The following is a 15,473-nucleotide window of genomic DNA, read 5'->3' as shown; positions in this document are numbered from 1 at the left end:
GGGTCAGCTGCCCGCCCCTGCCCAGGCGACGCTACGGCGGCGTCCCCGATGACGGCGGCCCCAGAGGACGGCGTCGACGGCGCCGCGGCTCGAGGCGCGGCCGCGGCGCCCGAAGGGAGGCCGCCGACGACGCCCTCCCTCCCCTCCGCCGGGGTCCTGGCCGTCCCGGTGGCCGCGGGACGCAGGGCGACGCAGGGCGACGCAGGGCGACGCAGGGCGACGCAGGGCGACGCAGGGCGCGGCGCCCCTCGCCTGTTGCGGCGGGCCATTTTTGGATCCGCCTCCCTCTCCCGGTGCTCTCGTCGGCGCGGCGTCGGAGGGGCCCCTCTTGGCCTGCTGCTCGCGCTGCAGCCGCATCGGCCGCGGCTGCGTCTCGGCTGCTACTGCTGCAGCAGCCGCCACTCCCCGAGGCGAACAGCAGCCGAGGGGGTTCATGGGGCCCAACATGTGGGCGGGTCCCACGTTAACCCTAGGATCCCCTTACCCCCCTCGAGCCCTGCCCCGCCCCCCGCGGCCCCCCCGGCCCCCGCAAGCCCCCCGCGAGCCGGGAGCCGCGAGCCTGGCCGCCGACGTCCGCGCTGAGTCGAGAGCTTGCCGTCGCGGTTAAGCATACCCCCGTCGACTCCGTCAAGCATCCGCAGGTAGGGCTGAAGCGGCTGAAGCGCCCGAGCCCAGCCAGCGACCGCGCTGTGTGTGTGTGCGTGAGTGCGCGGCGTGTCTGTGTGCGCCAAGTGAAGTGCCCGTAAGTGAATCAAGCCCATCTTCTCCTCCTCCGGCGAGTGCCGGAGCCGCGGCGCGCCGGCAAGGCCGCCCCGCCCCGCCGCACCCCGCGCCGCCCCGCCCCGCCCCGCCCCGCGCCAAGTGCAGCCAAGCGGCCAGCAGGCCCCGCGTCGACGACCACTGGAGCGACGGCACGGACACCACCGAGTCTGACGGCCCGACGACCAGACAGCCAGACGACTATTGACGGCACCAGGACGCTTTGACAGCAGTGACAAGTCGAAGTCGAAGAGCAGCAACAGCCCCCCGACGGCCAGCTGGCCCCGCCCCACCCTCAGTACAGTGCAGTGCACCTCAGTGGATTAAGTGGTTCGAGTGGATTAACCGGATTAAGTGGATTAAGTGCCTCTGCCTGGAGGTAAGTCCTCGACGAGCAGTGCAGCCACAGGGCCGCCGCGGCTCCAGTGACAGTGGAGGGGTCGCGAGGGACGCGTCCGGGACGTCACCTTGCCGTCGTCGGCGTCGTCCGCGTCACTCGGCGGGGCGCGGCCGAGGCGGCCCTTCGCCTATTTTGAGGTTAGGCGGTGACGCAACGCATCGGCAGTGCGGCGGCAGTGTGGTGGCAGGGCCTTTGGCCGTCCTTTGGGCCGTTGGGCCTTTAGCCGGGCGCATCGTCTCGACTCGCATTTAGAACGGCTGCGTCCGAGGGTGCGCGCGCCGCCCCGCTGCCGCCCTGCCGCCACGCCGGCTGCGTTCGAACGGCCAGCCCGGCCGCGACCGGGGCGCCACCTAGCGGTGGGTGGCGGCCGCCAGGCGCCAGCAGACTGATTCCGAGAGTCGTCTTCGTCGCTCTGTCTCTCTCGCACCTGCACGGGACGCCCCTCGAGTGCGAGAGAGGCAGAGCGACGACTCTCGGAATCGGTCTGCAGGGCTGCGGCCGCCGTCCCCTGCGCCGAGTCGACCCCGCGGGAAACTTGATCCATTTATTGGCCGCGCTCGCGGAAGACTGGTCTCGCTCTGGGGGGCCACTGCCGCCACTGCAGACTGATTCCGAGAGTCGTTCAGTCGCTCTGTCTCTCTCGCACTCATGGGGCGCCCCGTATGGGTGCGAGAGAGACAGAGCGGCGAAAACGACTCTCGGAATGAGTCTGCCGGCTGCGCTGAAAAGACGGCCGGCCGGGCGATGGCGAAGGACCGTCTCGACGCTCTGTCTCTCTCGCACCCCTACGGTCCCCCGGCGCACCCCATGAGTGCGACAGAGACAGAGCGACAGAACGATCCTTCGGAGGCGCTCGACTGCTTTCGCCGCGGCCAGCTGTGCGTGGCTTTCCCGCGGCTTTCCCGGTTTTCTGGCCCGGCCGCCCCGTTATTCAAACGGAAACAATGCGGTTCGCGCCCCGCCGAGCACCGAAAGGGGAAGGGGGAGGGGGATGGCATCAAATTCATCATTATAATTTACATTTTGCAACTGTGGCCAAAAGCTAGAAACGAGCGCTGCAACTGGGAAAGAATGCGATGTGCCATCAAAGTTTAAATGACAAAATAACAACAACCAGAATTTTTAGGTGTACACTTAAAGGGAATGCATCGAATGTACCGGAGCGGATGCATGAGAGGGAGAGGGGGTGGGGAGCAAGCTGCCGCAGCAGCTGTAAGTTTACTCGAAGCAGAATGTTTGGGGGAAGAGTCACTTGGAAACCCAACCACCCGGCTGCCTGCCCACTGAGGAGTTTTGACTGCTGAAAAGTGGGTGTGGGTGGCAGCCATCGGGAAGGGGCGGGGAGGGGTTGGGGGCGTTTGAGAATAGAGGGCGGTGGGAGCCCCCCCCCTCCTCCCCCTGTCAGCGGGCGACACAAAGTAGGTGGGAGGGTGAACGGAACGGTTGCCCCCTTTTTATCTTTTTTTCTCGCGAGGGCAGTCGGCGATTTTGCAAGGTGACCCTCCAAGTCCCCTCATACGCGAGGAGACCGAAACTTTACCCCAGTCGCGGTTCCGAGCATTCCGGTAACATGAAAGTGATTCCAGTCTAGCCGTAAAGTGTGCAACTAAATTCACGTTTATTTGTTGAAAGAACTGCTCTTAAAAAAAACACACAATACAAACAAAACACGCCAATTGATTGGACTAGACTAGTCCTTCCCTATTCATTCCTCGGTCCAGCGCGCTGCCGGCTCTATTACTGATATGATGGATTATGGTAGTCAGATTGGAGGAATGGCCGAAAATAAATGGGGTGCACAATGCAGCCGAAAATGAATGGATTGCACTACGCGGCCGAAAATGAAAGGAATGCACGATGCAGCCGAAAATGAAAGGAATGCACGATGCAGCCGAAAATCAAAGGAATGCATGATGTAGCTGAAAATCAAAGGAATGCATCATGCAGCCGAAAATGGAAGGAATGCACGATGCAGGCGAAAATGGAGTCAGAATGCATCTGGAAATGAATGCAATACACGGGATGATGTCGAAAATGAATGGGAAGCACGATGATGTCGAAAATGAAAGAAATGACGCAGCCGAAAATGAAATGAATGCACGATGCAGCCGAAAATCATTAATGAACGGGATGTACTATGCAGTCGAAATGCAGTCAACAAGGGATGGAATGAATGATGCAGCCGATAATGAATAGAATGCACGATGCAGCGTAACGAAGCGCGTTGTCGTCCTTCCGACAAACGCGCCTCGTAATTCTCCCGTAATGGCCGAGTAAATTGATAAACCGCGAGGCGAGCAATAAATAAGTAATAAGAAAGTGATTCCGCGGCCGTCCAGGCGTTGCGGCGCCGCGCCATGCAAAGCCCCTGGAAGTAAGGAGGCGAATATAAAGCACAAAGATCGCCATCCCATCTCGCCAACACGGCACGGCCGGCCGGGCGAGGGGCGGGGACGGGCACAGTGGGCCAGAAGACCGGGGGAGGCGGACAAAACTCTAGACGCGTTTTGAGCTCCAGAGTCGCTAAATGGGACTCGAACCGAACGCGTGACCCCACCAATGGATTCCTCGTTCGGAGAGCAATTCATTGGTGGGGTCACACGTTCGATTCGAGTTCCATTCAGCGACTCTGGAGCTCAAAACGTGTCTAGAGTTTTGTCCACCTCCACCGGTCTTCTGGCCCACTGTGGGGGGCGCCCCTAGCGCCGCGGCTGTGGCTCGGCAAAAGTTAGACGCGACGTGCTATGGCCCTTACCGCCCTTACACTGTCCGGGCGAAAACAATCTGCAGCTGCGCTCAAGTCCGCCAGAGAGCGAAGATAAACAGCAGCGTTATGAATATTGAAGGGCTTCGGGAACTTGTCAATAATTAAGGATTCTTGTGGGACGGCGCGGCGTGTCCGCACTTGTGAGCTGCAGCGGGGACAAATTATGCGCCAAATCGAATTTCCTCGGTGTCGGTGTTGACCAATGTTTTTAAGTTTTTTTTTTTTCGACCGTGCGGCGGGCGGCGGGCGTTCCTTTTTCCACGGTGGCGCCGTGCGGGCGCGGTCCCACGAGCTAATATATGGAGCGGGCAGAATTGACCTGTCACGCTTATGCTTCTCATTTCAGCAATTTATAGGAGGGGTGGGGGTGGGGGCGTGGCGACGTCGCCGCGCCGCGCCTCGCTGCAGGAAGCCATCAGCTTCATCTCATCGATGGAAAGCACACCACAACAAACAAAACGACAAAAAACGACGGGTTTGATCGAGTCCAACTTTTTTGAGCGATGGACTGGAAAGGCCGTACAGTGCCGGCGAGCTTGCATGCGCCAGCCGCAGACTGCGATCGCCTCGTCGCTCTGTCTCTCTCGCACTCATGGGGCGTGCCGTATGGGTGCGAGAGAGACAGAGCGATCGCAACTTTTGGAATACGTCGGCGAGGGAACGAGGTTCGAATACCGGCCTCTGCGCCTCGTCTTTGCTGTGTCAAAGCGAGGTGTCAAGGGAGTCGCTTGGTGCGCGGCCCACAGTGGGCCAGAAGACCGGTCGAGGTGGCCGAAATTCTAGAAGCGTTCTAAGCCCCAGAGTCTGCTAAACAGGACTCGAACCGAACGTGTGTCCCCCACCATTGGATTCCTCAGTCGGAGAGCAATCCATTGGTGGGGTCACACGTTCCATTCGAGTCCCATTAGCGTTTCTAGAGCTCAAAATGCGTCTAGAATTTTGGCCGCCTCCACCGGTCTCCTGGCCCACTGTGCGGCCCGCGCCCGCGGGGCACCCCTCCCCCTCTTTCTTTTCGGGCTCCCCCCGACCTGCCCGTCGGCACCAGACTCAGCCACCGCCACGGCGCGGCGTAAAAATAGCGCGCCGCGCTCACTTGTAAACTGGAACGACGGAACGCGTAAAGCCGGGCGAAGCGGCAAGCCAAGTCAGCCTCTTGGCCCGTGCGCCCGCCACGGCGTGCCACGCCCCCTCACGGTGGGCCAGAAGACCGTTGGAGGCGGCCAAAACTCTACACGTGATTTGAGCTCCAGAGTCGCTAAACAGGCCTCGAACCGAACGTTTGACCCCACCAATGGATTCCGCGTCCGGAGAGCAATCCATTGGTGGGGTCACACGTTCGGTTCGAGTCCCATTTAGCGACTCTGGAGCTCAAAACGCGTCTAGAGTTTTGGCCGCCTCCGCCGGTCTTCTGGCCCACTGTGCCCCTGGCCGGCACGCCTTCGCCGCCCTCGGCACTACGGCACCTCTAGCCCACCTCACCTTCAGCCAGCCGCCGTCAAGTCGAGTCGTTATTGCGAGGGGGAAGTTTGCTGGTGAACCTGAAAATACCGTCCGCGTCGTCGGCGTCGTCCACCCCCGCAGCCCGTCACCACCACACAAGGCGCGCGGGAAGGAGGAGGAGAAGAAGGGCGTGTGGGAGAGAGAGAGAGAGAGAGAGAGAGAGAGAGAGAGAGAGAGAGAGAGAGAGAGAGAGAGAGAGAGAGAGAGAGAGAGAGAGAGAGAGAGGGAGAGAGCGTGCGAGGGGCGCACCTGGAACACACGGCAGCTTGACGGGTTGCCTAGCTGCGTCTGAAGGATAGAGAGCGAACTAGGGGCCTGGCCCTGCGGCGCGTCAGGCAACCCGTCACACACTGTAATTCGCGCGTGTTCGTGTGTGATCATGTGTGTGTGAGTGTGTGTGCGTGCGCTCGGAAGACATCAGAAACTAAGTTAAGACTGAACTCCTTTCTGCCCACAGGTGACGGATCTTTTCGCCGGTAGAGCCCCCCGCCCCCCACACCACAGCCGCCATGGACGCCATCAAGAAGAAGATGCAGGCGATGAAGATGGAGAAGGACGCGGCCATGGACAAGGCCGACACCTGCGAGGGGCAGGCCAAGGACGCCAACTCCCGTGCCGACAAGGTCCGTAAAGCGCGTCAAGCGCGAAGCGCCAAGCGGGAGCGAGCGAGAGAAAACAAAAGAGAGAGAGAGAGAGGGCGCACTCGACATTAATTCACCATTTTTTCGCCCCCCTCCCACCCGCAGGTCCTTGAGGACGTCCGCGACCTCTCCAAGAAGCTGGTCCAGGTCGAACAGGACCTCAACACCACCAAGAGCAACCTCGAACAGGCCAACAAGGACCTCGAGGAGAAGGAGAAGGCCCTCACCAACGTGAGTACTATCACTTTTCTCGCTGTTTCCAATTACTCCCCTACCACTGCACAGTGGGCCAGAAGACCGGTGGAGGCGGTCAACATCCCGGACGCATTTTGAGCTCCAGAGTCGCTATTAAGTTGGACTCGAACCGAACGTGTGACCCCACCAATGGATTGCTCTCCGAACGAGGAGTCCATTGGTGGGGTCACACGCTCGGTTCGAGTCCTGTTTAGCGACTCTGGAGCTCAAAACGCGTCTAGAGTTTTGTCCGCCTCTGCCGGTCTTCTGGCCCACTGCGCACAGCCCCTCAGAACTTGACTGTTCCGTCCAGGCCGAGAGCGAGGTAGCCTCCCTCAACAGGAAGGTCCAGATGATTGAGGAGGACTTGGAGCGCTCCGAGGAGAGGTCCGGCACCGCCACCACCAAGCTGGCCGAGGCTTCCCAGGCCGCCGACGAGGCCAACCGGTAAGGACGACGACGACGCCGTCCTAGACGACTAGGAGAAACGCAGCACAGTGGGCCAGAAGGCCGTTGGAGGCGGCCAAAACCAGGGGCGGACTGGCCCGGGCGGCTAGGCGGCGATCGCCGCCTGGGCCCTTGGGCCCGAAGGGCCCCTGGTCTTGCTCCAAAAGACGTAAATGGGCCAAAGGGCCCCTGGACTTACTTCAAAAGACCTGGACCAAAGGGCCCTAGATTCGCTCGGAGTCCGATGGGGCTCAAGGAACAAGGGCCCAAGGCCTCATGGTCTCAAAGAGCAAGGGCCTTTTCTGGGCTACAGAGCAAGGGCACAAAATTCGCCTAAGAAAAAGGGCCCCAAAAGGGCTACAGGGCCGCCAGGCCGCCCACAAAGGGCCAACTAGTTCAAGAGCCTTAAAGGGGCTACAGGACAAGGGTGCACAAGTGCAAGGGCCCAAAGAGGGCCCAAGAAAAAGGGCCCCAAAAGGGCTACAGGACAAGGGAGCACAAAGGGCCCACACGAGCATGGGCCCAAAACCGGCCTTCTAAGCAAGGGCTCAAAAAGTGCCCAAAAAGGAAGCATGGGCTCGAAAGGGGCCCACAGAGCAAAGGATAAAAAAATTATAGATTTCAAATTTTTTACAAAGCATTACCTGCTTTTTTTCTGATTTGAATGCTATTTTTTGTGTGTGGGGGGGGGGGGTCGCACAATGTTCCGGGGCCCCTAGAGGAACCCTCCGCCAGGGCCCTTTTGGTCCCAGTCCGCCCCTGGCCAAAACTCTAGACGCGTTTCGACCTGCCGAGTCGTTAAATCAGACTCGAACTCAGCGGCGGTTGGGCATAAGGACGTAAGTCACATGGGAAACCCATTGAAAATAGGTTGTTCTGTCCGATGACCACTCAACTGAACGTGTGACCCTACCAATGGATTGCTCTCCGAACGAGGAATCCATTGGTGGGGCCGCACGTTCGGTTCGAGTCCCGTTTAGCGACTCTGGAATTCAAAACGCGTTTAGAGTTTCGGCCTCCTCCAACGGCCAGAAGACCGGCCGACAGACTTTGCGTTTCTCAAGTATCTCTAGGATTCTACACTCAAAATATGGGGTGCCCAGCAACTGGGCGCCTTTGTCGCCCGCCCCACTTTTTAGGGTGCCAAATGTCGCCCAGTTTCTGGGCACCTTTGTCACCCAGTCTCGGCGTGGACAAATCATACAGCAACCGGCCCTCTCCCATGGTAGAGGATGCACAGGTGTCTAGTTCCTGGGTGACTAAGGTGCCCAAATTCTGGGCACCTTAGTCACCTTAGTCGCTGCTGAGCCATGGGTGAAGGCAGGTTCCTTTGTGGATTGTCCACCCCTAGACTGGGCGACAGAGGTGCCCAGAAACTGGGCGACATTTGGCACCCTAAAAAGTGGGGCGGGCGACAAAGGCGCCCAGTTGCTGGGCACCCTATATTTAGAGTGTAGACGACGGCACTGAGCGAATTACGCGCAACGAGCCCACGCAATGAGATTTGCGTTTCGCCATTGCAGCATGTGCAAGGTTCTGGAGAACCGCAGCCAGCAGGACGAGGAGCGCATGGACCAGCTCACCAACCAGCTCAAGGAAGCCAGGCTGCTGGCTGAGGACGCCGACGGCAAGTCCGACGAGGTGGGTGTCTTGGGACACTTCAAATTCGAGTGTGAGACAGTCTGACACCATCTAGAGCTAGCTAGCGTGAACAAACATGTCTCACGCTTACAAGTCTGAGCCACGTTTGTGACGCGCTTGCAAGAGTGAGACACGACCGGTGTCTCACTGGTAAAACTAAAGCGTAACTCTATGCTTGAGTCAAACATAAAGTTACGCTTGAAATCAAGCATACTCTGGAAATTCCCCCATGCATTTAGATAGGGGAAATCTTGGCGGATGAGCCTGTTATGCTTGATTTCAGGCGTAAACTGATTACGCTTGAAAACAGTGGGTAATACTACGCTTTAGTTTTACCAGTGCTCACACTTGTCAGCGTGAGACATGTTGGGGCGCCAAACAGTGTGCACTCTTCAAAGCCTACGAAGCATTTGCTTCATAACTACGAAGAAAATGAAGGCATTGTAGAATTACTTCCCGTGAAGAAATGCTTCGTATTAAAAAGGACTTTACTTCATAATACGAAGCATTTCTTCGTAGATTTTACAATGCCTTCATTTTCTTCGTATTACGAAGCGATTCTTCGTAGAGTTTTTGCTGGAGACTGCCCCTACACTGGGATTCGCAGTGCATTCCCCTGCCGCCACCCCACCAGAAGGCAGGACGGCATGATGAAAATGACGCTGTTTCTGGCTCCAGGTTTCCCGCAAGCTGGCCTTCGTTGAAGACGAGCTGGAAGTCGCTGAGGACCGTGTCAAGTCCGGTGACGCGTAAGTACACTGTCCAAAAAAGCCCGTGACTTTTTTCTTTCTACAGCGGTACTCGGGGGACGCACAGTGGGCCAGAAGACCGGAGGAGGCGGCGTAAACTCTAGACGCACTTTAAGCTCCAGAGTCGGGAGTTGAACCGAACGTGTGACCCTACCAATAGATTGCTCTCCGAACGAGGAATCCATTGGTGGGGTCACACGTTCGGTTCGAGTCCTGTTTAGAGACTTTGGGACTCAAAACGCGTCCCGGATTTTTGCCACCTGCACCGGTCTTCTGGCCCACTGGGGGCCTCGGCGGCGAGTCTCCCCGTGTCGGCCTGTCAAACTGGGGCGTCGTGGATCGAATCTCCGCAGCGCGCCGCAGCGTCACATTATTTTTCTGCCTTGTTTTCCAGCAAGATCATGGAGCTCGAGGAGGAGTTGAAGGTCGTGGGCAACAGCTTGAAGTCCCTGGAGGTCTCGGAGGAGAAGGCCAACCAGCGAGTGGAGGAGTACAAGCGCCAGATCAAGACCCTCACCGTCAGGCTGAAGGAGGTTCGAAAGCCAGCAACGCATGCCCCACACTGTCAAAACTTTGGTTGTCACTTGATGACAATGTGAAGGCACATATTCCTCACAAGAGTGTCATCACAACACACTGAGAATACCTCACAAATTATTTTCGGCCTTACAAAGAAAATCAGCTAGTTATCACAAAGTATTTTGAGCATACATAAGCTTACAAAGAAAATACTTTGTAATTTACGAACTGTTTCTTCGTATAACAAAGTAAATTAGTTCGTACTATGTAAGCTCAAAATACTCCGTAAGGTTTTAAGCGCGCAGTTAATGACATTGCTGTCATGCCCATACAATACCTTATCGACGCCTTCTAACAAAACAGACCTTTCTGACAGATCTCTTTAGCTGGGAGGTGTCGTTATGAAAATGTCATCAATTTATGACGACATTGTCACCAGTGATGAAAATATAATCTACTATCTCATAAAGTGGCAACAAAGTTTGACAGTGCACTCGCGTGCCGGGCAATTGACTCAATCGGAAACCGTGTTTGCAGGCTGAGGCCCGCGCCGAGTTCGCCGAGAAGACGGTCAAGAAGTTGCAGAAGGAGGTCGACCGGCTGGAGGGTGAGTGCCTCGCGCTGTCCCCTTCGTCCATTAACCCCGCTCGAATAAGCATTCCGACCTTTCAGCGTGCCCAGCACCGAGATTCGACGTCTAGACTTAGCTCGGCTGTTACACGTCAAACCTGCGCTTATTTTAGTTCATGTTCTGTCCGGTTAAACTTTGTCTCTCTTTTAACCACCTTTTCCAGATGTGTTCTTATTGTCGACGGTGTCGTGCCTAGAGTAATACTTAGAGTAACACGTTAATTATTTTACAAACTGACAGAAGGCAGTGGCTTTGCAAGCTGCTGTGTGTGAAGTGTTTTTCGTGTTGTGTTTTTGTTTCATGCTAAACTAACTAATGTCTTCTAATCCTTCATTGTTGCAGACGACCTCTTCAACGAGAAGGAAAAGACGAAAGCTATTTGCGATGATTTGGATTCCACATTCGCTGAGCTCACTGGCTACTAAACATTTTCAGAAAACAACACATCTTCCTCCTGTCTTGTCCTTTCTTATCCGTTCGCTTTACAAACTTATCTTTTGTTCCGCTCCGTCTCTTTTCTTGACTCTGTAAACTTCGCATTTTTCTGTTTTCCTCACTTCAAACTTCACCACGGAAACAAGATTATTTTCTATGGGGGATAAAGGTTGTTCTTTTATGTGGGACTGCCACGACTCTTAAATGTTACTCAAATCATCATGATATTTTGAAAAATAATATTCGACGCGTAAAGTTGATTTACTTCGTCAGAATATCTAGTCTGTATATTTTCAAGTCATCGTGTACATACCGCTGTACAGGGCGTTTGCCTACTGCCTTATTACATACAGCCGTCCAAGACTCCCTTTTTTGTGTCGTCAATTAATTTTCCGGAAAGTCACGAGAGCTCTCTCCGGTGGCGCTCCCTTTTGACTCGGCGCTTTTGAGTCAAATCCTAGCACTAGGGGTACGCGCCGTTTACTGTGGGCGCGTAGTGTGGCTGAGCGATGCGAATTAGTTTCTGCACTTCGGACTTTGCTTAACTGGACGAAATGAGCAACTTATGGGCTCTGAGTGAAATGTAGGTCTCGGGTATAAATGGAAGTGATTTTCGTTTTCAGCACGCAAAAAGCTGTTAGGATCAACGTCAAACTCGATTCAAAAATTTTGGTCCAAATTTGGTCAAAATTAGGTAAAGCGTGAGTCTGGGAAAAATTTGGAAGTCATTTTTGAGTTCAGCACACCAAAAACTGCAGGAAACAATATAAAACTCGACTTGAAGATTTTGGTCCAAAATGACCTAATTTGGGATGAAAATATAAGTCTGGAGTCGAAATGGAAGTGATTTTCGTTATCAGGACACAAAAAACTACTGAGATCAACATCAAACTCAATTCAAAAATTTTGGTCCAAATTTGGTCAAAATTGGGTAAAGCGCGAGTCTGGGAAAAATTTGGAAGTCATTTTTGAGTTCAGCACACCAGAAACTGCAGGAAACAATATAAAACTCGACTTGAAAATTTTGGTCCAAAATGACCTAATTTGGGATGAAAATATAAGTCTGGAGTCGAAATGGAAGTGATTTTCGTTATCAGGACACAAAAAACTACTGAGATCAACATCAAACTCAACTCAAAAATTTTGGTCAAAATTTGGTCAGAATTAGGTAAAGTGTGAATCTGGGAAAAATTTGGAAGTCATTTTTGAGTTCAGCACACCCAAGACTGCAGGAAACAATATAAAACTCGACCTGAAAAGTTTGGTCAAAAATGAGCTAATTTGAGATGAAACTATAAGTCTGGAGTAGAAATGAAAGTGATTTTCATGATTGGCACTCCAAAAACTGCAAGAATTAATGTGAGATTCAATTGAAAAATATTGATATTGAATTGATTAATAACGGATAGAGTATGGGTCTGGGTTCATGGATCACCCCATGTCGTCACCCTAATGCGAAACCAATGCGATTCCTCAGTCGAGTAACATTCCATTGAATCGCTTAATTGGCTAATCGTCTGCTTGAGTCACTACTCGATATATCTGTTTCTTCAAACTAATGAATTTACTAATTTATTAGTTATATTTGAGTAGCCTTTTGTCATTCTTTCATTTTAAACCAGTGAATTAAACAATATAGACTGGAATATGTAATCATAGGTTTTATTAAGTGAATCAGTTTAGGGCAGGCTGATCTGAAGCATAAGACGGAGACCAAGTTTTGTCAAATTCAGTGAATTGTCTCATGAAGTCCAATGCAGAGGCCACTTTTTGCTCAATACGCCATTATCTTATTCATGTCTTGTGGTAGTTTATCTTTGGAGTAAAAGATGACAGTACAGGATTAACATTAGGCATTGGGCTTTTGTTCGGAGAGCCACATTTAAACTATTACCAATACTAAGTTCCAGTTATCGGACACAAACTTTGGTGAAGTGAAAAGAATCGTCTCATTAAATCCAATTACCAAGTCACTCACCGCTCACAATCTGAATCGTCTCATTGAATCCAATATCAATTCAAAATTTATTAGCATTAAAAATACACATCCATATGTGGATTCTTTTAATCAATAGATGCTAGTACAAGAATATTTATGTTAGGTTGCAGCATTAAAATAGGATGTCATTTCCCGAGTCAAACAAAGACATGTAACTTGTCTTCTAATTTCAACAGAAGTTATTCATGCATTCACCTAATTTGATTTTCTATGAAATTTAAAAATAAATTTAAAAATAAGGATGGTATCAGAGAAAATAAAATCAGTTGATACACACAAAGTAACAGGCAAAGAAAACATTCTATTTTCAGTCCACAACTACACTCACAGTGCACTGACCTGCAGGAAGATTCCCCTGTGACGAGGGAGGGGGGAGAGGGGCACGAAACACGCAAACCATTCTCACTTTCAGTTTTCGTATTTTCCTCTGTTGACACTCCGGAAGGGTTTTAATCATTCTAGAATGTTAAAAAACTAACTCAGAACCTATTTGAGAGCCCCTTTGCTCTTCAGTTTGTTTATTTGCATAAGTACCGTCCTGTCTTGCAGACGGCTTGGAAGCGCGGCAGCCGGTATGAGAAATTGGTAAGCCACACACTGCTACCAACCAAACAACGCTAATAACCTAGTTCAAAACGATGTTTTGAATATTTCAAACGATGATAATTGTTGATCTAAGATAAACTCCCCCTGTGGGACACTTTGGAGATGTTCAATGCGAAATTTGGGAACAATTGGTGTTGTAGTTGCTGAGAAACGTGAGCGTGTACGCTACAGACTCACAGACGGACAGACAGACTCACGACCAGTCACTTTTTGGTGCGCCCAAACACGGCATGGGCTTCGCTATCGCTCAGCCAATAAAGAAATAGGCCTATTTTTCATTTGTGGCGTTTTTTTCGTGTTTTTGTGTTCCTTTTTATAACGAAAGAAAAAAAACTCGTGTACGCTTTCTCCGTCTGTGATATTCTCCTTTTTTTGTCTTGACCATAATACGCATAGCAAAGAAAGAAAAAGTTGAAAAAAAAATTTGCACACATTGACACTCCCAGCAGGCGATCGCGCATCGCGGACCTCTCCAGCCAGGTAGTAACCGTTTTGAGGCGTCTTTGTGGTGTGACGGTCCAAGGCCCCATACGCAACACCGGGCTAAACGGGACAGGGCTTGGTGGAAATCTGTGCTCGCTTTCAGGGGGAACACTATGTTAAGAATGTGGGGAAATTTACAGTGCTGGGCCAGGTTCCTTTCCTGTCATGTGTACATAGCTCAAGTTTTCAGCGACGTTGAAGATCTGGACTGGCCCATTTTTCTGTATGTTTCTTCACGATTCGGACAGTGGGCCTTCAGGCCGCTCCCCGTCTGAAAGTGGAGCAAACTTTTCCCTGCGGAGCATGGTGGATTTACTCGCTGTCGACCGGACATGTCCGGTCTGCTTATCGAAGATAGTCGATAGAAAAAAGTGTTAATTTTGCGTTTCGCTGAATTCGAGCGCTGCTGAGGCGGGACGACCTCTGCAGTTTTTGTTTGGGAGTCAAAGTATCGTCAATGTCGACCGCCTGCTGGCAGGCAGTCACATTGGACTTGGCCGCCTGTCGTTTCCGAGTTTGAAATTTGCTACTTTGGGCGTTGCTCGGCTAAAAAAATCCTCAAACGAAGGAGGGGGCTGGGCTTTTACCAGTATGAACTTTGCATGGCTTTTCTCCACCTCAAATTGGACTTTGACATTGACAATATGATTTAAATAAACAATCATTTGGTGTCTTTTTCAATTCAAAGAAATTAAGGTGTTGCTTATGGGGTTGCATGTCCCATACACTGTACATATACTCCGAAATGTTACGCCTCGTACTTGCAACTTCTTTCTTCACCACGTTTCATCCCGACGCACGACGGTAGCGGGATTCGATACACTGGATTCATTCACGAAACCTATGTCTCCATTCTGTTGCTTTGCACGCGTGTGCGCGTGTGTGTGCGCGCCTGTGCGTCCTTGGTGTCTGTGTGTGTTGTGACTAAAACGCCGCTTCTGTAGGTTTGAGCCCCTGCCTGCGTCTGCATCGTGACGAGAATACAAGTCCTCTATCATTTTCAGAGTGCCACATTCTTCGCATGAACCTCTTGCATTCCGGGGAAAATGTGTCCAGTCGCCTCGCGGAGACTGTCTCTCTCACATTGGCGTGTTTGTTTTGCAGACGAGCTCGGCATCAACAAGGACAGGTACAAGTCCCTGGCCGACGAGATGGACTCCACCTTCGCCGAGTTGGCCGGCTACTAAACGGACGACGTGCCGGCTAACAGTCGCCGGTGACCAAGCTTTCACCATCAGGCTCGCCACCACCATCTCACCATCACCACCACCACCACAATCACCAACACCAAGCACAATAAAGAAAAGAGTCTCTCGCATTATTGTTCTGAGCGTGTTTTTGTATCTGAGCCGGCCTGATCTTGCTTCCTGTGGTGGCACATGGCTTTGGAGGCCTTTCCAGTACTCCACAATGTGAATATAACTCAAATATAACGACGCTTCGACGAGGATGAGAAAGTCAACAACCCTGTTAGGATAAGAAATGGATGGTTCTCTACACAGTTTTATTATTTTTTCCCCTTTCAATCGGCTTTCAGTTTCGTACGGGATCACACTCACACACACGCACGCATGGAAGGGGCACTTACACCAATTTCTTCAACCATTATGTTGATTTGTATTATTATGTTTATAAATAAACGTTATATTTATTTCTCAATAA

At 52.4% G+C, this 15,473-nt stretch overlaps 1 protein-coding gene across 2 annotated transcripts; it reads left to right on the top strand.

Moving 5' to 3' along the window:
• Positions 1–531: 531 nt before the first annotated feature.
• Positions 532–15,473, top strand: LOC117644560 (tropomyosin-1). Of its 2 annotated transcripts, none has more exons than XM_034384118.1 (9): positions 532–641; positions 5,884–6,049; positions 6,173–6,298; positions 6,615–6,748; positions 8,272–8,389; positions 9,068–9,138; positions 9,533–9,671; positions 10,195–10,264; positions 14,916–15,473. In XM_034384118.1, the coding sequence occupies exons 2-9, from the start codon at positions 5,936–5,938 to the stop codon at positions 14,996–14,998; spliced, it is 855 nt and encodes a 284-aa protein (XP_034240009.1). In that variant the 5' UTR covers positions 532–641; positions 5,884–5,935; the 3' UTR covers positions 14,999–15,473. The 2 variants fall into 2 exon arrangements, with proteins under 2 accessions (XP_034240009.1, XP_034240010.1); XM_034384119.1 differs by lacking the exon at positions 14,916–15,473 and adding an exon at positions 10,631–11,086.

This window comes from Thrips palmi, unplaced genomic scaffold, assembly GCF_012932325.1.
Source record: "Thrips palmi isolate BJ-2018 unplaced genomic scaffold, TpBJ-2018v1 HiC_scaffold_18, whole genome shotgun sequence".
NCBI classification, from domain to species: domain Eukaryota; kingdom Metazoa; phylum Arthropoda; class Insecta; order Thysanoptera; family Thripidae; genus Thrips; species Thrips palmi.
Note: the sequence above shows the minus strand (reverse complement) of the source record. Positions and strands in the feature narration are given on the sequence as shown.